Source organism: Scaptodrosophila lebanonensis, unplaced genomic scaffold (genome assembly GCF_003285725.1).
Source record: "Scaptodrosophila lebanonensis strain 11010-0011.00,11010-0021.00 unplaced genomic scaffold, SlebRS2 tig00000043-arrow-pilon, whole genome shotgun sequence".
In the NCBI taxonomy this organism is placed as follows: Eukaryota; Metazoa; Arthropoda; class Insecta; order Diptera; family Drosophilidae; genus Scaptodrosophila; species Scaptodrosophila lebanonensis.
In genome coordinates, this window is record NW_022060545.1 from 12336730 (window position 1) to 12361307 (window position 24578).

Below are 24578 nucleotides of genomic sequence, written 5' to 3' on the forward strand. Positions count from 1 at the left end.
GTACTCGTATATGTATAGTATGTATTGCCCTTATTTCTCTAATTTCTCACTACACATTTAGTTAGTTTAAAATTTTACTACGCCTAGCATAACTGGTATAATGCAAGTATGTATGGATTTGTGAGTGTGTGTGTGCAAGTTTAGTTGTATGTGCGTGTGTGTGTGTGTGTGTTTGTATGTACAATGTTTCATTTCGCTAATTTGTATATTGAACTTACGAGGCTAGCGTAAAAAATTCTTAGCATTTCGTTTCCATTTTGTAGAGTGGGTTTAGTAACTAGACTTAAATAGTTATCAGTTTTCGCGGCCTTAGAACAAACCAAATATTACAGTAGAACATTACTTATATTGTTGTATGTATGTATGTATATAGGTATATACTTTATATCTATTTATGTGTGGGTGTGTGTATGTGTTTGTTTTTTGCGTATAAATAAAGTTTAGCACATACAAAAAATAAATAGGCTTAAAAATTAAGCGTATAAATGTATATAAAAAATGGTAATTTAAAAAATCTTAGTCTAAGCATTACGCATTAACATTAAAATTTAGGCATTTAAAAATAGGGCTTTAAAATTAGCACATAAAACTATTTATACAGCACGGTGTAGGCGACGACGACTCTACACACTCGTTTTTTTGTTGTTGTTGTTGTTACCTTGGCTATACGGTTCGCTCATGATTAAAGAAATACATACATAGCTATACCCAGCTAGCTTTATCAAATCAAATTTCTAAGGATGCCGCCTGAAGAGTGTGGTATCGAATTGGAAGACGACTATTTAGCGAGTTATGAAATAGAGAAATGGGAAAGAATTGAAATCAGTAATTTATTCCAAATCGATCGACTTGGAGAACCAGAACGTTTAATGGTTAAGTTATGAATGAGATGATGAAGTCGGATCGAAGTGCTTAAGATGCATAATCAATTTGTACACAAATGGGGAGATCAGTGAAGGAAAATAATTAAAGATAGTTGATCAAAGTGTTCACTTAACCAATAGTTCTCAAATAAAGTTTTTAACGAAAACATTGTAGCCAAATTATGGATAAAGCTAGCCAAGAATGTGTGTAAAAATATACGTATTCTTTAGCAATAGTTCTTCTCTTTTTTTTCTTCTTGTAGTACGGAAGCAAGCACAGCATGGAAGTGTGTGAAGTTGTTGTTGTTTCTGTTGTTGTTGTTGGGGGCAGTGTGTTACACGCACTATTAACATTATCATATCATTAAGTAAAGTAAGAGGTTGTTGGCATAGAATAGTTTAAGCTTCAGCTCTTAGCGGTTCTACGATATAGATAGAAAAATAGTTTGTGAGCGCCCTTCCCCTCACCACCATGTGTTTGCTTAATTGCCAGAAAGGGCTGTATGCGTATCTACCGCGTCATAATGATCGCTCTTGGTATGGCAAATACGCATAGTCTTGAACGCTAATAAATCGGTTTCGCCGGCTGAGGCATTGACGTCGATGCTGATGAGGCCAAAGAGCTGGGTGCGGCTGCAACACTAGAAGCAGTCGATGATGGGCTGGAAGATGAGACATGACCGCTACTACTGTTGTTGTTGTTGTTATTGTTGTGGGTGCTGATTACGATATTGTTGTTGAGATGCAGTTGATGCTGGCGTTGCAGTTGCAATTGTTGGTGCAGTTGCTGTTGGGAACGTAAAGGCTGGTCCTGCTGCCAATACTGTTGGATGTTTTGCTGCTGATTCTGTTGCTGAACTCGTTGCTGATGTTGCAGATTGTGTATGTGGTAAGCGTTCATGTTGGGATTGCTGTGATGCAGTTGTTGCTGCTGCTGGTGTTGTTGCTGCGCCTGATATGGATTCGCGCGTACATTCTGCATTTGCGGCAATACAGGCTGTGGTTGCTGATGGTGCTGCTGCTGCTGCTGTTGGTGGTACTGTTGTTGCTGTTGGTGGTACTGTTGTTGCTGCTGCTGCTGTTGCTGCTGATACTGCTGCTGCTGATGATGTTGCAGGTTTAGTTGACCGGCGGCTCGCATCAGACTATAATAGTTGTCGTCGCCGATCGGTGCCTGGGGACTGCCATATTTCAATTTTCTCGTTATGCCCTGCTTGTAGTCCCGATGATCCCTATCGATGGCATAGGCCTTCTCGCGCAACTTCTCAATCGTCTTTTTGAACTCTCCATAGACTGTTAGAGATTGCTGTTGCAGCGCGGTGGCCATCGGCCCCAATGGATTGTGCTGTGGGGGCAAGTGTTGCGCAAGCGGATCGAGCAGCGCATCCAACAGACACATGTTGGACATGATGAGCGTGTGTATGCGCTGCAAGTCGAGCTGTGGATCCAGCGCAGTGACCAAATCCATTTGGAAGCTATACATCTCTTGGGGTGACACAGTTTTGCAGCCGGGCGCATTCTCATCGGCACGGTCGCAACAACTGTAGATGCCGCTGACGAATGCCGATGGATGGAAAGAGTGCATGCGTATGGAATTAATTCGGCAAATCTTGTGCAGCAATTCGATCCATTCGTGCTCCTCCACACAATTCATTGCCTGCACTATAAGTGGACGATCTTTGCTTATAATCTGTGTGGGGGCGGAAATAAAAACAAATGGAAAGTTTGTAAATTAGTGCAGGGTTCTTTTCACTTTTTGCTAAATTCTGTGCGAACTAAACTACACACAAACACACTCACACACACAAAACAAACAAACGTGTAGCTATTGTATTTGTGGTTAAAACAATTGTCAGCGGCCATATGGAGAAATCGTAGTACGTATAGATAACGCTGGGAATTCACACGCAACAACACTAACAATAAACAACAACAATTCTTTTTACGTTGCTCCTCTTCTGTTTTGTTTTTCATTCTCATCTAGGCAACAACATTAGCAGCGTAATGTTTTGAAATTTCCCTTTTTAGTCTACAACAACAGCAACTATATGACATACAAATATATAAATACATAAGTATATACATATGTACGTACATAGATAGATAGCCGGCTAGCTGCAAACTCATCTGCATAATAATGCAAATTACTTTTAATTGCAGCAAGTTGTCATTTACAGCAGCCAACGGGTCTTGCTGTTTGTAAATGATTAGTGAAAGTTTGTTGTTGTTGTTGTTTCTGCTCATACCCATACGGCTGCCCTTTGCAATTAAAATTAATTTGTTTGCTTTTCACTTTCATGCCATGAGAATTCATTGGTTTCAAAATAACCAACAAAAAACATCTCGTGAAGGTAAGAGTGCTACAAATCAAATTTTAAATACGTACAATTGTACTAGTATATGGGCTCTGTTTCGAGACTTCTTATAACAATACTGTTACAGGAAAAAATCTATTAAGGGTCTCCTTGCGAAGTACATTATGTACGATGTTAATTGAAATTAATTAATTACAACATTAAAGTTCCCATATGTATGTATTTTGTTCATGACCCCTGAATGTGGCGGGGATTTTAAAAATGTTAACGCCTACTACACACGGCTAGCAGGAAGAAGTCATTCAAATCGTGTTAAATAAATTTCAAAGTGTGTTCCAATATCGTTCGACTGACCTACAGATCGCGACCAGGGCTGCTAATAAAAAGCTCAAAAATAGAGTGGTGTGCAACGACTGCTGGCCCGCTGTTTTAATGGGTCTGCCATCGATCTGTAATTCTTTAAACATAAGTCTGTCATCGATATTAGTTAATTGCAGTTTCGTAGCTTCTTGCGCATCACTAGCAATTACAGTTAAAACAGCAGCTCAACACCGACGCAGCTTCACCCACCCACTGTGTCTCTCTTTCACACATGCGCGGCAGCCTCACAACTTATTTGCATGAACAGTGAGTATTGTTGTTGTCGTTGTTGATGCTGATGTGTGGGCAGAGTCGCTGGCGACGCCTATTTATAAATATGGCATGATATGCTAAGACGGCAACGTACGTGTGTATTTGTGTGTGTGTGTGCCGTCTGCATGGCATTTGTGTAAACTTGTGCATTTCCGGTAATAATGCACATTGTAAATACAAATGTATTTTTGTTGGTTATCTGGCTTTTAAATTCGTCTACTCTAAACAAATAAAAGCCAACATTAGCATTTTATTTACTCACCTTAAAACAATTCTGCATTTTGAAGCTTTTATCATTCAGCTGTTCAACACTGGAAATGTCCTCGAGCGGTATGTCTAACTTGGGTCGCTTGCCCTTCGAGTTGGAATAACTCAGCGAACGCGTGGTCAGGCAGAAGTAGCGCTGCATGCTCTTGTTGCCAAAATGTTTCGGATTTTTCGGATATTTGGTAATTATGCTGTTGTGCAGAAAAGAGAAAGAATAGAATTGGAAAATTGTCATGTGGGGAGCAAATGAAATATTCATAATAATAATTTATACGGGCACTAATAAATACTTTTTTCTTTTAATATTTCTCTTACCCCTTGCTATAGACATTAGTGTGTATAATTTTGATGACATGGTTTTATGCATGTGTGTGTGTGTATGTAATGGATTTGTGTGTGTGTGTGTGTGGAAATTTGTTTGGCATGTGCGTGAGAGTTTTGTGATTTGTTGGAGTGGTTTTAATATATTTTAAATATTTTTTTGTTTTTGGCAAAAGCAGCGCGCGTAAAAGAAGAGAAAGATAAAGAAAGTACGTATTAGAATTAAAAACAAAGCGTAATCAAGGAAATACATATATATGTTTCATTGTGTGTGTGTGTACTATTGTTACAAATGCGTAATAATGAGGTTAACAAAGGGGTACAAAAAAACAAAAGCAACAGTGTGAAAGAACGTTCTTTCTGATCTGTAGTGGAACTTACCCTTCTTTTAGAACCACTGGCTCGCTGTGGGAAAAATCATCCGACTTAAGCGTGGAAATTTGCTCGAGGAAACGCTTGACCGCCTCAACATGTTTTTCCGTGCAGAACTTCTTATACAGCTCGCCGGTGTATTCCTCCTTGCAGGGCTGCTGCGAAGAGCGAGAACTGACCAAATTGCCCAGTGATTGAATGGTCTTCGAGATGAGCGTTAATGTGCGATTGGTTTGGGCATCCTGTGAAGAAGTTAAAACTTAGATTACTAAGAATTCGCCTCTGATATTACAGTTATCTCAGAAAATGGAATGAAAAGTAGTTTAGTAGTTCTTTTTTTTTGTATCTGGAACATTTGGGTAGAAAGATTTCAGTGATCAGACGGACAGGACGATTTTGATATAAATATAAGCAGACAATTTTTAGAACTATCTGATTTTTCGGTTACTTACCAAACGTTCTGTGGTCAGATCAAACAGTTTGGGACCCAATATGGCTGGCGCAAAGAAACGCAAAAATATGAAACCCGATACCACAGAGTAACGAACTTCTAGATTTCGAGGAAAATGCTTGCTGGCACATCGGCGCAAATTGTAAAAGATCTCGCACAATACCTTGGGACAACGTTCTGCACTCTTCGTTATGGCCTCAAAAACGCGCTCCACATAGTCTTGGAGGTTGTGCAGATTTGTGTCGATCGCTGAGCGATTCACCTTTGAGGGATCAATTTCGCAGGGTTTCTTTTCGGCAACTATTTGTGAGAGGACGGGACGCAGTGTCTGATGCAGATAATGCAATCCCGATAAACGCATAGCCTCTTCCATCATTTTGGAGACAAGTGTGTTGCCGCGGAATATTGTCGTGGGATCTGTCAGATTTGATATCTCAGAGTCGGCGAGCGCTTCAATAATGGACGCTATGCGCTCCTTATATGTGAATAGACGCACCAGTGGCTGTGCCAATTCCGTCTTGCCCGAAACCAGCTCGCCGAGTATCGAAACTGCTGATACGGTAATGGGCTTCCGATCGCCAGACTCAAGCAAGAGATTGAGCAAATCATCGTAGGTGGCCAGTGGGAAAACATGATCGGCGGTGTAGTTCAGATTGAGACGCAGCGATCCAATTGTCGAGTCCACGCTTAGTCGCGTACCCGGTGGCGTTGCACAGGAGCGAGGTACGACATTCAACGAACGACAACTGCTTGCTGTGCTACGCGGCTGCAGATAATACCAGGCAGACGGCTGTACGGCCATTTGTTGTTGCTTATTCAGCATGGGTAGACGCACCTCACCCAGGAAGATTTTATCCGCCATGGCGCCATGCCACACTGTTATAACAATCTCACTGATATCGGCCACCTCTATGGGATATATGGCACTGCCCGTTGTTGCCGTACTGCCCACATCTGTGTTAATACAGAGATCAAAGTACATAACCTCATCGAATTCAGGATTGACGGTCTTCTTGCAACGCTTCGTGCGCTTAGTTATTTGCTGATTGTTGTTGTAATAGGCGGTAAAGACCACATATGGATCACAGTTGCCCTGCTTCTTGGAGAGATCAACACAGGCAGGCACACGTATAGCCACACGCAAGTTACGCGCATGCGTATTAGACAGCGCCTCCTTTAATTGGTCATTGGACGATGATGTACCGGTTAGTGACCTCTGTATATTGCTCAGTTCGCTGTTCTCCTTGTAATCATTTTGATGTGCACTCTGGTGATGCAGATGCTGCTGTCCGCCCAACTCCTTGTTTACATCGAGCGTTGTCATCGTCACCGGCTGTGGCACCTTTTCGAATTGCACCTCAATTTGTGCCATGCCCTGCACCTCGGAGTCAGCATCGACCGGTCGCAGCGAGAACCAATGGTCCTCATGATTGTACTTGTGCAGCTCCTCTCGCTTTATCGCTATCTTGCCAATCGGCTTATCCTGCTTCATATCACGATCATATAGGTAAATGGATAGATAGCGAAATCGCCGGGGTATTATGAAATGATATTCCTCGCCAAAGAATGGCTTTAATGTGCGTTCGATGATGGGTGAGCGGCATATTTCTTCCTGATCCAGTGCTATTATGCAATAAACATCTCGAGTCCCTTGTGTACTGCAGCTGGTGTTGGCCGCATTACGACTGCTCAGGTTTTTCGCATCGCCTGCAATAAAAGAAAGAACAGAACGCAAATTAATGTTTACTATATATCCAAATTGAGCGTTAAAGATCGTTTGTGATGTTGTAAGATACAAATATTATTGGAGGCGATATGTCCCCACACTGCCTCTGTTTAGCGCTTTGCCAGTATTTATCTGCCTAGGTTCAATTACTTCTTTAAAATAATTGTTTAATATTTTTCGGTAGGAATTTACAAAAATTGGTTTGTAATCAAATTTGTTCTATCTTTTTAAACAAAATCTTTTTTCCGATGGGTTAATGAACAATTTGAGGCTAAGACTCTAAAATATACATACATAGTACATATGTACATACATAATATTTTTTTTATAAAACTGCTTATATTTGCATTATTTTTTAAGAGATAATATACGATTCCTTGACCACTTTCATGAATCAATCAATCAATCAACAAATGTTTATTGTTGTGCATAATCTTATCAACCGGCCTATAGGTATAAGTATGGCCTTGACACAAAACTAAATGAATGAATCGCTGCACCGATTCTACTCACAAGCCAATGACTGGCACACAAATCGCACATATGTTCTGACACACACACACACTTATATGTAAATAATTATGCTTGATTGTGTGTGTGTGTGTGCCAATTATGTAAATGCAATTTATTCAGCATTGTTTGGCGTTTCGTCGGCCGCTTTGAAGCACTGCCCCTTATGTGGTCTGCGCTTTTTTGTACCTTTGAAAAGGTAAGTCGGCTTAAAACGTGACTTCCTGTGGTCATTCGTTGGTAATTGTTTGCACAGCTTCGACTCTACGGAACGAGCATTTATCAATTGCATTAACCAAGTACGAAAGAATTTTATGCGGAAATTAAAATAATTGGCGGGCATTAGTGGATGCTAATAAATACAACAACGAAAACGTGGCAACAACATGACTTTATAAGTTGTAACTACAAGTTCAAGAAACATATAGATTGAACTATGGAATAAAACATAAGGTATTGTTTAATGCTATTCAATTTTGAGGATAAAGCAATATGAACTGAAAACTTGATTATTGCTAGGATAATATTATAAAGTGTGTCCCAAAATTACTATTAATTTGTCGCTAATTAAGCATTTTTAACTTAAAACTGAGCGATTCGTAATAACTTTTCTTCAGCTAAACTAAATACCTCAGCTTAGACAGAAAACATAACGAAATGTGGCCTTCTATTCCACAGTGCATAGTGTTTTTGTACGTTTATCTGTTGAAGGGAGTTGGGGAAAAAAGGGGAGTCGGTAATGGGTTGGTGGGTTGTTGTTGTTGTCTGTGTCTGCCTGCTGCTATTGCTCAATGAAAGAAATTAGCAGCAGTCAAGCGGAAATGTTGCAAACTGAATGAGCAACAACACGCTCGCCAATATCTATGTACATGTGTGTATGCATGTTTGCACATACATACATATGTGATTGCGTACGTGTGTTGGCGTGCGTGTCAGGCGGCATGTGGCCCACAAGAAGAAAAAAAAACAACATAAATGGCAAGGCAATATATCGTGCAAATTCGTTGTTGTTCATGGCGCCCATTTTATGTATTTTTCAATGAGACTGCCAGCAGCAACAACAACAACATCAGCAAAGTTGAGCAGCTTTGGCCTTATTATTGACACAGCTGGTTTGTTTTTGAAGGCGGCGCGTAACCAAAAAGCAACAAATAAAATCCATTGTCATGTCTTGCTATTTGCATGTGTGTGTGTGTGTGTGTGTCATAATAATCAATGGGTTGTTTGTGTTTTGGCTTTTTTAGTTAGTATGCAAGCAACACAACAACGGCACTTTTACGCTCACTTACGCTCCCCAACATCGCTCAACGCCACCGTTCGTCGCTCTCACCAATTTTTTTTGTCGTTTCTTTCACACACACACAAATATGTGTGTGTATACAAGAAAAAGAAAGAAAAACTACTCTGCTTGATAACAGAAGAAGTCGCCGTTAACGTTAACGTCAACGTCGTCGCTGGCGTCACATTGCGGCTTTTTATGAATGAAACTTACATAGCTCTCTGGCTTCAGAAGAAAAGGAAGAAAACAAAAATAACAAATTGTATATGCAAAAATAACAACAGAAGTAACAGCAACAGAGACTATAGCAAAATGCAGTGGGCTCTACACAGCGCATGGCTTTTAGGAAATAGTCGAGAAGAATTTAACTTTAAAATGCAATTAGTACATGTTACTACTATCAGAAAACTGCGACAAAAGTTTTCGTTAGCACTGAATATTCTAATTGGAGTGCAAGAAGAATATGTTTTCTGCTTTCATATTAACGATGCAGTACGTTTTTCACAATAATTATTATAGACTTTTAGATACTTTCTCTTTTAACAAATTGTCTTATTACTTATGGCAATTGCCTTATTACTATTTGCAGGCGCTTGCCAATAATCAACTTGGCAGATCTAGTGAAATTCGTATCATTTTTACTAAAAATGCTGTTCGTTACCCCACTGTGCAATGTGGCGCGTTCGCCAAATAAATAAAATCAAATGACGAAAATCAAAAGTGTTTTTTTTTTGCTTTGGCAAGGCAAACGCGTCGCCCCCTTTAGCTCTTGCTCCACCAAAACCGCCCAGCCAATTTGCTACTTTTTTCTTTCTCTTTCTACAACTAACTGGTGTGTGGTTTGTGCAAAAAGTTGACCGCGTGTGGCGCGACAAAAATTTCATTCATGAATTTGGCGCCTGTTTTCACATTTTTATATATATTTTTTGCTGTTGTCGTCATCGTCGTTGTTGTGGAATTTTTTGTTGCCTGCTCACCAGTTTGGGGGAATTCCACTATGCCCCAAAGCTAGCTCCCGGGCCAACGACGAGCCGCTGCTCACTTATCAACTAGACGGACTTTCGTGTGTTTGCTTATGACGTGTTTTATAATTTATTTGCCTTTTTATTGGAATCTCGCTTAAAGGCAGCAACTCATGCTGTTTAAGTGATGATTAAATACAAAATATGTGTATATACCACTATACACAATATTTAGCTTTTAGTTTAATGTAAGTGATGCAATCCCCAGAGTTGAGTTCGATTCATTCAAATTAAATACGTGGAAATTTATTTTATTCACATACAATTTCGCAGAATGTACAAATTTAAGCAAAATTTCAGCAAACCTGGCATTTCTGTCCATCTAAAATTCATTTTACGTCGCTTATATACGGGCAACATTTTGCTTGTGATTTACATCTACTACAAATGTACGCACACATACATACACATGTATGTATGTATGGTATGTAGACAAACAATACATGTATGTATAACAGAGCTAGCTACAAATTAAAAGAGTCACTGACCACGTGCATAAAATCGTACGATATTGCGACCTTCCTTTGCATTGCATTTCAAAATAAAACTCTTGATATGCTCGTATCATTTTACACATGTTTGCATTCCAAGCACACTTACACACACACACAAGCGAATAAGAGCGCAGAAGAGAGGAAGCGGGGCAGCTGGAATATTTCTTGGGGCTCTTGGGGTACGTAAACTTTAAGCGGAAGTTAAGTCATCATTGCACATTGCTGAACAAGAAGTCTTTAAACATGTGATTAACAGGAAGCGCAAAATAATAATGACGAGATTTTATGGGCAAAGTTCGAATAGCTGTAAGTAAATTTATTTCCAAATCTAAAATAACAAATAAATTGTTGTTATTCATTTTCCTCAATTCCTCTCTAAGAATTTGCTTGGCTGTACATTACCAAGTGAGGAAATAAAAATTAAATTAAAATTTAGGACTTCTTTGCATTACAAGCTTCTTTCAAAGTAGGTTTCTCACACATTTTTGCGACCCAACACTAAATTATTATTTTTATTTATGTTCATAGATTTCGGTTAGATTATTCAAAACAACTGCTCGCTCACCAACACTAATCGCGATTGTGATTGAACATTAACATCACGAATATGAATTGCTTATTGGAGAGCAATAGTAAATTGTCGTAATATGTATTTATTGTGAATTGTATTATTTGTTCAGACAGGCAAAAAATTATTCCAGCTATCGATTTTCTTTTGATCTTATTTATTAAAGAAATTATACTCATATTTTTATGAAGACGCCATGCTGGCTAGTCTTTGTGTTCCCAAAGTCTCAAGATAATTTTGCTATCAGATTCGCAGAACTATCAAAACATTTTAAAATGCTATTTATAGTAATGCAAGCAGTAGAAGATACGTTTTATTTTGAGACAATCATGCTATCAGTTTTTAGCTTTTTTCCAAATAATCAGCATGTTTACTTTATTTTTAGTTCCATTGCCAATTTTTTTGGCCAAGATGACTTTGAAATTTGCCACACACTGCGTCAATGCCATGGAAATCCCCGCCAATACTATATGACTATAGCCACCCTGGCAATTTCATCAGCTCTATTATAGAGAGTGTGTACTTATAAGTAGATAAGTGCAAAATAGGAGGCCTGGCGTTCACGACGACTCATTAAATGCTTTCAATTTTCATGATTTCCTTCGTTCACGCATAGACTTGTTCCCCTCTCCCTCCCCCTCTCCAATACTCAAACACTCACAACTTCAAATGCAGTCGCAACCACAGCAGACAGAACGGCAGAAAATTAAATTTAAAGACTTTGTGTAAGTAGATTTCATTTGCCGTTTCTTCTCTTCTCGTTTGCCTTGTTTTGCTTTTCCTTTTTTCTGTTGCTCGATTTTCTTTTTTTGTTTTTTCTTTTTTTTTTTTTGCAGAATATGCAAATTGATTCAGTGCAGCATGAAACTCGCGCGAATTAATGAGGCGATTACTTCAAGAGCAGTCTGTCTGTCAGTAAAAATAAAGAAGGAAACAGGCGAGAAAAATAAAGCAAAATGTGTGTCTGTCTGCTTGTCTCTATTTCAGTGTGTTCGTTGCCGTGGAGGAGGAGGCGCATAGTAATAAATTCTAAATAAAAAAATAAAAGCAAATGATACAAAAAGCAGCAACTCTTATGCAAAAGAACGGAAATAGAGATAAATTTTTTTTTTCCCCAGTTTTTGTTACTGCTCTCTCGTCGTCATCGCAGCCGCCGGTAGCGGATGAAAGATTTACAGAGCGATGTCTCGCCCGGCCGGTTGGTCGGTAGTCTAAACGTCAGCTTCCTGTCGCAAAAACACAGATACACTCGCAAAATATTGTGTGTGTGTGTGTGTGTATGTGTGTTTGTGTTCTTTCTTAGCACTTCATGTAGATGTGAGCACTAAAGGTGTTTCATCGCGGTCGCCGCCCTCTGCCAGACACAAACGGCAGCAACTTCCTGCAGTCCCCCTCCATCCGCTCCAACCGACCACCCCCCAGACATTGGTAGGCTTAGCTTTCAAAGACAACAGTGTTGCCATTTAGTTGCAAAAAACAGTCGGGTTGGTGAGATTTCGTAATTACATCGGTGTTCCCATTAAGTCCCATTACTGATATTCTTATTTAATAGTCACTGTCTGGCGACTCTCAGTTCAGTTCATAGATATTGCTCAAATTCAAAATATCTACGTTCTACAAAAATCATTCCAAATTGAATATTAGTAAAAAAAAATGCCAAACTTTATATCTCAGTTCTTTAAATATACCGTTCAGTCTTTACTGTGCCGGAACTTCATTTTGACAACAGGAAAAATACAAAACAAATTTAGAAGCTCTGGCTCTTTTACTTTCCAAAATATTTGCGCTCATACTTGTAGATGGAATGCGCAAAAAAGCTGAGAAGTCATCGTGTTTTTATAAAGCAAACGCTGCAGTACTTCTATAGAATTTGCACACCTAATAGAGAAATGTAACAACCCAAGATTTAAAGCTAAAATGCATTAAAAACCCTAAGTTCTTTATCACTATTTGGAATATATTTCACTAACAGAAACAAAAGACTTGGCATCACTTCTGCCTCTAGTCAGTAGTGACCAGTTTCCTCACTTCGCTGCTTTTAGTCTTTGTCGCAGCTCCCTTTTGTTTTTTGCTGCTTTTGGCACAAGCTTACATTTCCTTCCTTACTCGTCTCTTCACTTTTTCCTGCTGTTCACCTGCCTTAAGTGTTCTTATTTCTATAGCCAGACCGCTTGCAATGACTTCCTTTTTCCGCTTGTCCTTAGTTAAGAGTATGCCATTAATAATGTAAACCCTTTCACTGCACACACGCACACACAGGAAAAGAAACAAGTTAAAAGTCGGTAGTTTAACCAATAGCCTGTTTTATGGCCTATCCAATTCTCACTTCACTTGCTGCTGCTCTAAATCGAATGCATTATCCCTTTTTACCCCCCTTCTGTACTATGTATTAATTATAATTCAATTGAGCTCTGAAGAAACCGAATCTAAAACCGAAACCTGTTTCTGGGATCATCAGCTTCAGCGTCAATATCAAGATCATCATCTTTGTGGCTGTGCTCCTGCATTTGTGGCAACAACGTGTGTGTTTCTCTGCCTATATCTATGTCTGACTTGTGGCTGGGCTGTTTGCCCTTTATGTCTGTGTGCGTGTATGTGTGTGTCTGAGTACGTGCTGATCGATTTCCGGTCTGATTACGTTTCTCATCCATCCATCCATCCTCACAATCTTCTTGTGCCTTGCTGGCTGCCCCTTCTTGCCTTCGTTATTGTCTGTTGTTTGGCTTCGCGTGTTTATGGCTTTTCATCAACGCGTCATGATCATTTCTCTTTGGTCGATTGTCTGGCTTTATTGTCGTTGTTGTTGCTTATTGTAACAAGAATTTGCCTACGGCCTGCACACATGTTATTTATCAACTTGACTTAATTCCATTGCCAATATCAATGCCAGAAAGCGCCAACGCTTCGAATGAGTAATAAATCTATGCTGTTTGCATCTTCCGTGCCATTTAACAAATGCTTAAAGTTTGCTTATGTAAGTCTGCTATTTCTCCATTTTCCCAATGAATTTTCATTTTCTTCTTGTTGCCTAAACTACCAACTAATTATAAATATATTATTTCAGGCATCTTGTCATTTTCATTTTTTGTTTTATAATATGCTTTGCTTGCACAACTCTTCAAGTTGCTCATTTTTTGGCGTTATTAACCTTCAATTATCCATGCCTGGCAATCAGTCAAGTCAGCTAAATAGACGACTACCCGACCGAGCAGAGCAGTCACAACCGCTCAGAAGTCAGCCAGCAGTCAGAGTCAGTCGTCAAGCAGTCATTTCGTCAAGTCAGTCGACCAAATTGAGCTTCAAACTAAGTGACAAATGTGACGTTGGCACGACAGACTCTTGAGTGGGACGGCACGGGACGGAGGCACTCACGACTCGCATCAAGACGACCGCCCGCCCGCCTGACGCTTGTGATATGACCAAAATAGACGCCTATTACATTTAGCAACAACTACAACAATTGTTATTCATTAGAAACGTCAACTGGCGTCGCAATCGTCGCCATCACGCCGTTTACAAAAGCAACAATCATAGTGGCGTTTATATATAAATAAATAAATGAAAATTAATGTAAATACACATATGTATATAAGTTTATGTAAAAACGCCCACGGAATTTCGGTGCGTCGCGCGCACCTGGTAATTCAATGTGGGTTTGTCATTTAAAGCTAAATAACGAACTCTTTTCGTCGAAGGTTTGCAAATACATAACTCAATCAATGCTTACATATGTATGTATACATAGTGTAATCTATGGATACAAATATATGTAATTATGTATCTGTTGCATTTAAGAAAATTTCAAGTGTTTGGCCCTACCCAATAGCTAAGAGTGGAGAGTAGAAAGAGAATTGTTTTAATTTCAATTCTACTTTTGAAGTAAATTTTTAATATTGTTACAACTACATTCAATAATTGAAAAAGATATGTATTCTCGTAATTGTAATAATATTTGTTTAGGAAACAGCAAACGATTATTAATTGATTAAAGTAGAATAACGGAGAGGCACCATCTGTACATCTATAAAAAATAATCACTTGTTACTGAAGTAAACCTTATCTCGAGTGATCTTAATTGTCGCGAGAATATAATTTTATTTTCCAAACCATTCTAGCGAACTCCAGCATCCATCACCTGGGACATTGGAACCAAATTTTAACAACGATCATTATTTTCTGAAGCCAAGCCCTTGACACTTCCGCCAACATTTACAACAACAGATTTACTACCTACCCCTCAAGAGTTCTGAACAAACGACACATGCAACAAGAAGAATAACAAAGCAAACGACAGCACAGATAATTGCGTAAAAATTAATAATGCTTGGGCAAATGTAATAAAAGAAAAATAAAACAGCATAATTTTAATTACAAATTACAAGATGCCAGCTACGACGTACGAGTGGAAGTAATAAAAAATATATGGAGAAGATATATGTACGTAGTAGCATGGAATAGCGCCAGAGCATGCAGCGAGGCAGCAACACAGCGTGAAGTTCAAAGTGAAGCCTTGGCAAGGGTCTCAGACATGCTGAAGCAGACGCGACTCATGCCTCTGACCCCAACAACAACAACAACAGCAGCAGCAATGTAAATGTTAACATCAAAGTGCGGCACAGAGAGAGGTCAAGCGTTAAGTCATAAAACAAGCAACCGAAGAAGCAGCGGCAACAACAACAACAAATGTGTAATATGTATAACACACACATAGCAGCAATCTGGCCCATTGTTGTTGCTACCAAGTGCAGTTCCCCCAAGTGGAGAGCGAAAGAGAGAAAAAGAAAGCAACACATAAAATGTTAATCATCATAGCCATCAACAGAAGAAGATGAAGCAACAGAAGACAAGCGGAGCGGCGCATCGATGACGTTGTCAACTTTTGATGTTAATCAACAGCAGCCCCAACAACAACAACAATAACAGCAATGACAGCAACATTGATGATCGCCAGTCACTCAAGTCCATCTCACTAGAGCAATGTTGTTATTATTGTTGGTGTTGTTGTTGGAGATGTTAGAGCAGCCACAAAAGTCAATGCACGTTCAAGTTGTTGTGCCTTTGTTTTTGTCAACAACAACAGCAACAACGGCGACAACTTTTGAGACGACTGGCCTGGATAAAAAGCATTTTAGTAACGCGCTAATTACATAAAATTGTGTGTCTGTGTATGTGTGCGTGTGTACGACGCGATGTTCTTTAGAAGCAGAGTGACTGGGGCCGGCCAACAACAACAAAATGTTCGCCGCACCTTGGGACCATGTGTTGGGAAATAGTAGAACAAAGCCGTGGAGCTAATTTAAAGGCCTAATTATTTGAATGTATAGAGAGATGAACCAATACCGAATGAAAAGTGTATTTCAAATACATAATGGGTGGTGGGTGTAAGCCGTGGAGCTAATTTAAAGGCCAAATTATTTGAATGTATAGAGAGATGAACCAATACCGAATGAAAAGTGTATTTCAAATACATAATGGGTGGTGGGTGTAAAAGTAAAAAATCTTGGCATCTGATTTTGAAATACTAATTTAAAATGATTTTTGTACAAAATAGAATAATATGAATATGGATGTCCGTGCCACATTTAATATTAGACTTTGCGTGATAAACCAAAAACGCTATTCATCATACACCTCAATACACTGTACCGCCTTTAAAGTGTCTGCTTCTTCTTCTTCTCGGCCGCTGCTGAACAACGCCAATGGCAACAAGCGTCAAACCATTTTAACTAATTAATGTCTGTAGGCTGCAATGCCGCTTGCTTTTATATGTTCGTTTTTTCCTCTTTTTTTATACTTTTTTGTTTTGTTCTTCCAACTGAAAATATGCCATTTTAATTGTTCTCCAACGAACCATTAGAACAGAGCGGCACTAAGCGACTTGTAATGTGCGAGTATGTGTTTAAAAAATATTAGAAAAATGATTTAAGAGCTGCCCAAGAGCCCGACATATACGTAGAAAAGATAAGAACAAGCGGTCAAGACTAATTGTCAACAAACAGAGTTGAAGTAGAACTCACTTACAACTGGTTGGTGCCTTGGCCAACAAGCTGGCCAGTGGCTACCAATGGCAGCAGCGGCAGCAACCGGCTTTTAATTAATTGCCTTTTTTAGTTAAACTATTTATTGTTGTTGTCATTCGCGAGTGATACAAAATATATTTATTTGTGTTAAGCTACAGCAGCAATAAAAACGCGACCCAACTACTGCTACTGCTACTACTGGAGCTTCTCTTCCACTCAAGTTCATCGAAATCTCTGGTGCGTGTGGTCTTTACTGCGATGACAACTTAACGACGACTTTGTCAACTGGGTGTCATGTAAAATGCTTCGATGTTTTTGCATATGCCACGCAATATCTCTAGACCTTCTCCCTCGAGTGTGTGAGTCAGTGACTGTGGCTTTCAGTCTTTTTTAAATGAGTAATGCGCCGGCGCGTTGTCTATTTCTGACTTGGAGCAACCATGAATCACCACCACCACCACCAACAAAGCTAACTTAATCAGCGTGCCAAAGCTGCAACTGCGCCCGTAGAAAACACTTAAATAAATGTGGTAAGGCGCAACCGAATATAGGTACCGCTGCCCACAATCACCTACAAAGTTGATTATTATTGGTTTTTGAGATTCTATTACTGGGCTTCATGGTTAACTGAAGCAGAATGCGTTTCGCAAACCGGCATATACAAAAGAGATTAAAATATGAAAATACTCTCGGATTGGTTTGCATACTATTGTAGAGAACATTATTCTTAATGGATCCTGCATTTCTGTTATTAGTAAATCGTATAGAAAATTCAGTCCAACTCTTTTTATTTTCTCTGAAGGTAATTTTTAAATTCTCATTATTTAAAGTATCGGAGGAGATGAATTATAATTTCCTTTCTATTCAAGTAAATGAAATAATGTTTAGTAATATAAGCTCTATATATATAAATATATATTCACTTAAGTTTATCTGAAATGTGCTGTAATAAGCGTGCTTTTGTTTTGTATAAGTTAAATTTTTGTGCCAAGATTATTATCACTGGGTTTTTAAGTCTAACAAGTTATCTGCTTGCATAGTATTGCTTCGTGGAATCATGCTGATGAAGAACATTGGAACTCTGGCATAGCCTTTAACAAATTGGCTATAGGTGATAGGAAAAACAAAAAAGCCACAACAATATCAACAATCGTCGTCTATGTGGCAATTATTCACAGAGCGGGCGTGAGGGTCTCGGATCTCTTTTCAATTTTTACATATAGAAAATGAAATTTAGGTTATGCGCTAAACATTTTAATTAAGTGGAAAAAATATTACGCTAAATTCGGTCAGTATGTAGAAATCGCAACAGTAACCATACAACAAAAAGCAACAACAACGAAAAAATGGAAAGCTTAAGCAAAATGCAGTAGGAATACATATAGGAAAAAAAGCGAAATTGCAAGTATGCGTGTGTCGGTGTGTAGTATAATTGAAACTGAGCACGAAGTGGAAGTATTATTAAGCATGCAAGCATAATGAAGTGGAAATATGAAACTCGAGAAAATATGCAGACAGACGGGTAGACGGCAGACTGTCGAGGCGGACCGGCGAACGGACGCAAGATTGCGCATTGGAGGCCGTCGTTGTAGCTGTAAAGAAGTGCCAGCAAAGTTTTGCAAACCAAAGGTGTGCGTTCTGCTATGTACGAGTACATCCATATCTACATTCATAGTAGTTGATATTTACATATGCACATATGCATCTATATACATATGTAATATATACATATGTATTTGTACATAGCAGGTATTCAGTGACGTTTCTAGACTATATTTCGATGGGAGAAAAGTATATTTTGTTGATTGATTTCAATATCAGGTTTTTTTTATAAAATCGTTTTAATTAGGATAATATTGGGTGGCGGGAGTGGATGTTAGACTTTTAGAGATTGTGGAACTCTGGTTACATTTCTCTTTCAGTTTGTAATTAATAATATACATATACATAGAAGCATATGGCTACTGAAGAGAATTCTATCTATAAATTTAAGCAACTGAAACTTTAATAACTTAGGATAAATGATTTTACAAAGGAATTCTTCAACCGGTAACGCCATAATACAAAACGTGTTTATAATGAATATTAAGCACCAGCGTTGTAATCTTCTGCTTTAAAACACCTGCCATTATAATTATCTGAAAGATTGCGTATGCAGCTGTTTATTAAGGAATGATTGTATTGGATGCTACATTTCATTTCATTCAAATAAATTAAATTTTACAGAAACCATGTGCGTATCACCCAACATAAATATAAAGTATATATGTATATTTTTTTTTAGATATGTGGCTCGTGTTTTTAAATATAGCCAGCGCTACATAAAATTCAAGATGTGTTTCACCACATATATATTTAATGTTCTAGAGAAAAGAATGGCGGGAGTTGGGTAACAGAAGAGAGCTTCTGCAGGCATTATGTGGACAAAAGAAAAATTATGAAATATACTATATATGTACTGTGTATGTTAATGCGGGCATGGTAGCAAGTCAAATTCTTCATAAATGACTAAGGTTTACAATATATACATGCATATATGCATTGTGTAGAAAACTGAAAACTATTAAAGGGTACTAATGCTTTTTGAATCCAACAAAGACTTGTTTTGAGTATTAGGTGCACTAGAAACACTTAACATTCCCGCATTTCTCTGTTTTCAACCCCTATATAAATTATGAATCATTGAAATACTTAATATTATTTGAACAGTATTATAAATATATATATATAATATATATGGCATATTATAGAAGATAAGGTTTTAAAAAAAATTTCCGAAGCAAGATAAACGGAATTTCTAAGAACAGTTAATATACGTTTCGAAGGAAAATGTACATACAGGAAATTTGGTTTATATAATAACTTCGATAATAACAATAATATAACTGATCGTTATGGAAGTATCACAACAGGTATGTAAAAGTGATATGATTTACATATACGATGCAAGCAAGCCTAACAATCAGAGACGCATATCTTATCTTTATAGGGTTAATGCCCTGCATACGCATAGTATATGGGATTTGCTAGCCTGACGCCGCTCAGTCTAGACTAGTCAAAAAGGAAGCTTCACTATTTAGATCAGATCGTATGAAATATTGGTTCTCTGTTTCTTTCAGCACTGCCATCAGCTACATTGTGAACTTAACATTGCATGCAAATCTTTACATAGTGTGAACAGTGCCAGGTTAACAGCAGAAGGGCGGGCAGAAGAACACACAAGAGTTATCCGGTGCTGCAAAAGTGGAAGACAGAAGGCTGAGAGACAGACAAGACAGATGCGCATGCGAAAACAATTGAAGCGTGAAAAAAACGCAAAAAAACCGCAACAATAATAACAACAGAAGTGCTAAGAAGACTTTGCAAGGGGAGCAGAAAAGCAAAAGTTGTACGATGCTCGAGAATGGGTTGGCAAAGCACACAAAACCGCACAAACGAACGAAAGAAAGGAAATTCATGTGATGGGAAACGGAAATCAAAAGCTGCTACAATGTTTGCTTGTTGTTGCTGTTATTGCAACAACGCTTTGCATATAATTTATGTGCCTCCGAGAAGGCATGGCAAAAGCTGCTTATGGAAGCGACAGCGCAAAAGATTGAAATTGTTTAGGAGGAAAATGAAATTCAAAGTAAACCAAAGCAGCGGGCCCCTAGGTATACATACAACATACACTTTGTGTGTGCGTTGTGTGTCCGTTGGGGCATAAATAATAAAAGGTAAAAATAAATTTATCAAGATATGTGTGTTTATTTGCAGCAACATTGCTGCCTGTCTTGTTATTCTTATTGCTGTTGTTGTTGCTCTGCTCTTTTTGGGGGCCATGCAGGTGTGAATACGAACGGATGGATCAGGCAAATGAGGGCATCACAGACACATAAACATACATATGTATGTACATATATACTGTATGACAACCCTTTTTTCTGTCGCACGTTTTTTGGGATGTGGTTCCCATTTTTCGTTGGTCTTTTTTTCTTCCACACAACTAAACAAGCGACGTTTTAAGCGGTACAAAAAAAGGCGATACAGGAAATGTAAAACCAGTCAAGTACTCCAAATAACCGCAACCAACGGTCGAGGGACTTAACAAGTGTGCTTGATTGTGTGTGTGGGGTGTGTAACTGTATACGTATGTAGATAAGCGCAAATTATTAAAGATATAGAGACACATTTACATTATACATAGCAATGTATATATAGTATGTACATACATATACAATGTAGTAGAAAATACTTTTTGCTCGGCAAATCATCAATTAGTGGTAAGAATATTTGAAATTCCTAATCAATGCTATAAATAACAATCTTTAGAGTATTTACATTGCGATATCAAGTCTGCACATATTTTCTATTAAAGCAATAGGTTGACTTCTTGTGGCATTAAGAATTTTTCTATTGATAATCTAGACAGTCACATTCACTTTTAATCATTTGTAGATTAAATATGTTTTCTCTATGTGTCCGGTAATGATATTCATGTCGCAAACATATTGTCTCATGTAGATTATTTAAAAAAAGTAGGTTTTTTTTTTTTTTTTCATTTTTAACAATAGTTTGAAGACCTATTTACATATACATACAAGTATGTATACCCTTCACAGAAAAGAGTAAGAGTGAGTGGTTTTAATGGGTAAGCTGGAATACACATACATATATGTATGTACATGCACCCAGCATGATATGTCGAGTCCGCCTCTATTTACTTCTTCCAGTTTCAGAGTTAGCGCGTTGGAACTTTGCCCCCAGGCTTTTTGCGACAGATAATGTGTCAGATCGCTATATAGTATAGCTGTCATAGGGAATGGGAATGACTTGACAGAAAACTGCATATTGAGAATGCTGCTGCCATACCTGATGGTGATTATTAAAAGTCACGGGTTGGGAATACGAACCATGATGACCAAATGCAAAACTCACAGTGAAGGGTGGGCAGCGGATTCAGATTCCTCTAATTTTGGGTAATCACATTTCACGGTCAACATTTACTTAAGTTTTAAATCTACTAAAGTTTATTTTGAATTTAATGTTTTATTTTAAACGCTTTTTATCGCTTAAAATTACTTTTGTCCAGTTCTAATCTGATACTATTTACAGTTACAGACGAAAGAGCTCAATGCTGCTCCATTCATAAGGCACGCGCTGGCAACGACAATATTGACCTTTTTGATACCAGTCTATACATACATATATATGTACATACGCCTGAAGGCGGCGCGTAATTCAAAGTGTATTTTATAGAGGCGCGCCATAGATTGCGTATGTATGTGAGTTGTGTTTTCCTTAATGAAAGCTAATGAAACGCCACGAACGACGTTATCAGCAAATGTACATCACACTTTAGCTGTCATGATAATCATTCATAAAAAATTTGCACTTGTATTTGTTAAGTATATGTGTGTGTTTTGTAAAGAATGAAAAGAAGAAGCAGCTTGTGGTAGGCGGCAGCAGCAGGCAGAGAAAAGTACACCGAATTCGAATTCCATTCATGAAAAAACCCACACATTGTTGCTTGCCAGTATTTCGCTTAACAGAGGTGTGTTTTCATTTGTGTGAGTGTGTGTGTGTGTATGATGACGCTCCAGCGCATGTGCCAACACACACACGAGCACATTTAAACGAAATTCATTCACAAAAAGGGGCGCTGCACGCGGCAGCGGGGCGATGCCGTAACAGTCAGTCTGTTGAGGTGAGATACAGCAGAGAGGGAGACAAGGAATAGGGCATTAAAAAAGCCAGCGGAACTAGCTTTATTTGTATGAACGTATGCATGTATTTGTGTTGGCTGCTGTGGCTGGAACTGCCAACAACAAGACAAAGTTGTTGTTGGTTTGTTGCCGCGGTTGCTTGCACCAACAACACACATACACACTTACACCCACAAACACACACGAACGAATCTCCCAATGTGCACTTGTACAAGAGCAAGATAGCACCAAGCAATTGATTCATGTGCCAGAGCAGCACCGCACGCTGCTACCTCACACACAATGCATTTTCAGCCAAAAGATATATTTGCTGCACTTTTAAATAATATTTCAATATCATTTGTTATATTATTGCACATTTAATGTATTTATTTAGTCACTTTTGTCGTTACATTTTGCTTTTGGTACTTGTTTCATATTATTATTGACCGCTTAACATTGGTTCTGGGCCGCAGTACGTAGGAAGCGACGCGCATAAATTCCAATACACTTTTCATAAAGAAATATGAGCGCAAGCGAACGAATTTCAATAACTTACAGTACACATACATCGTATTTAATGTTTGCGCGCAGTTTTTCATTGATTTACACTAATTTACATACCAATTTTCACTTTTAATTGCTCCACAATGCGTACTTCGCGTGTATCGGCCATGTTGGATCCATAACTACTGCCACTAACACAAACAACACTGCTGTTGCTGCTGCTGTTGATGTTATTGCTGCTGCTGCTGTTGCTGTTGTTGCTTGGTTTGAAAACAGCAATGTTGTCTATACTGCCGTCCTGCTCTACGTACATAAAGCGTTTCTTTTTCAACAGCATTGTGTTGGTGTTGCGCCACAGTGTTGCATTTGGAATAGAATTATTTGTATTGAGAGAGAAATTGGTTGATTTCTTGGCTTTTTATGCCGCCAATATTGCGATAAATGCGTTTTGTGATTGATTCTCTTGAATTATGTACATAAATGATTTCAACATCGCACTGTTTATTTGCTGTTAACACTTGTGAATTTGTAATTTTACACGGGACACCTACGCAGTAAGCGGTGCAAAACGAAATAAAAATGTAAGCGCGACGCGCGCGGACACAACCCTACCGTTCGAACGAAACAACTCGAATGAACTGAGCGTCTGGTGGTGGCATTGCTGAAAGTCGGTTCCGGCAAGGTATCGAGTATAAGTGATAGTATCGATGACCGCTAGATATAGCTGCAATCGTTGTAGTCGATGAAACGGTAAAAACAGTTACTGATAATTACTGAAGTATGTGATGGGAAATTTTGCGAATTTTAAAAAGCTGGGTTATGTTAGCGGTCTGTAATGTTAACACGGCTTGCGGCAATTGCGTATTTATTATTTTATTTTACAAAAGAGTGTGCCTTGCTGTATAATATGTACATATGTGGTGCACAATGTCAGTGAAATTTCCGCGTCGCGACTTGCGAGCGTCTAGCGTTCGAATAAAACTAAATGCGACATGTGTCGTTCATTCATTGCCAGCCAATGAAGTGTAGATGCATTTTTCCACAAAATTTCATGAATGAAAATGAAAACTACCGGCATGCACACGCACATGCTCACATACACACACAAGCCAATACACATGTTGCATATGCGGCAGATCTGGCGCCGGCATTAGCGGAAGCAAAGTGTAATGTGCGCCACAAGTGTCGGGCATTTGGTATTGGAATATACGCTACCTGCGTTTCTTTTGGTAGTGTGGTAAGTTAGCTCTCTCTTTCTATGCCTTGCATTCATGCATATGCTCTGCACTGGTGGTTGCAGCGCATGTCGTTTCTATTTTTACGTGGGCGTTCTTTGAACAAGAAAGAGGAAGTGGCCAGACAGTAAACTACATACATACATGCATACACACACACATATGTACATATGTATGTATGTATGTACATAACATACACAAATGATGCATTGAAATGTAAAATGTATTCACGCATTCATTCAATTTTCAACCATACGCATTACAACAACAACTGCAATAACTGCAAGAGGAACGACAACAAAAATGTGTAG

At 38.6% G+C, this 24578-nt stretch overlaps 1 protein-coding gene and 1 long non-coding RNA gene across 5 annotated transcripts; one reads left to right on the plus strand and one right to left on the minus strand.

Annotated features, from left to right (window-relative positions):
- Positions 1-438: 438 nt before the first annotated feature.
- On the minus strand, positions 439-23627 carry LOC115622498 (GTPase-activating protein). 2 transcript variants are annotated; one of them, XM_030516444.1, is made up of 6 exons: positions 23150-23627; positions 5224-6929; positions 4781-5013; positions 4394-4399; positions 4074-4269; positions 439-2553 (listed from the first exon to the last, which is right to left on the minus strand). In XM_030516444.1, exons 1-6 carry the CDS (start codon positions 23367-23369, stop codon positions 1429-1431), a joined length of 3486 nt encoding a protein of 1161 aa, XP_030372304.1. In that variant the 5' UTR covers positions 23370-23627; the 3' UTR covers positions 439-1428. The 2 variants fall into 2 exon arrangements, with proteins under 2 accessions (XP_030372304.1, XP_030372305.1); XM_030516445.1 differs by lacking the exon at positions 4394-4399 and having other exon boundaries at positions 23150-23626.
- LOC115622499 lies at positions 21362-22228 on the plus strand. 3 transcript variants are annotated; one of them, XR_003995349.1, is made up of 3 exons: positions 21362-21497; positions 21554-21799; positions 21936-22228. It is a non-coding gene; the product is annotated as an uncharacterized LOC115622499 (long non-coding RNA). The 3 variants fall into 3 exon arrangements; XR_003995348.1 differs by having other exon boundaries at positions 21363-21471; XR_003995350.1 differs by having other exon boundaries at positions 21363-21471; positions 21942-22228.
- Positions 23628-24578: the final 951 nt, after the last annotated feature.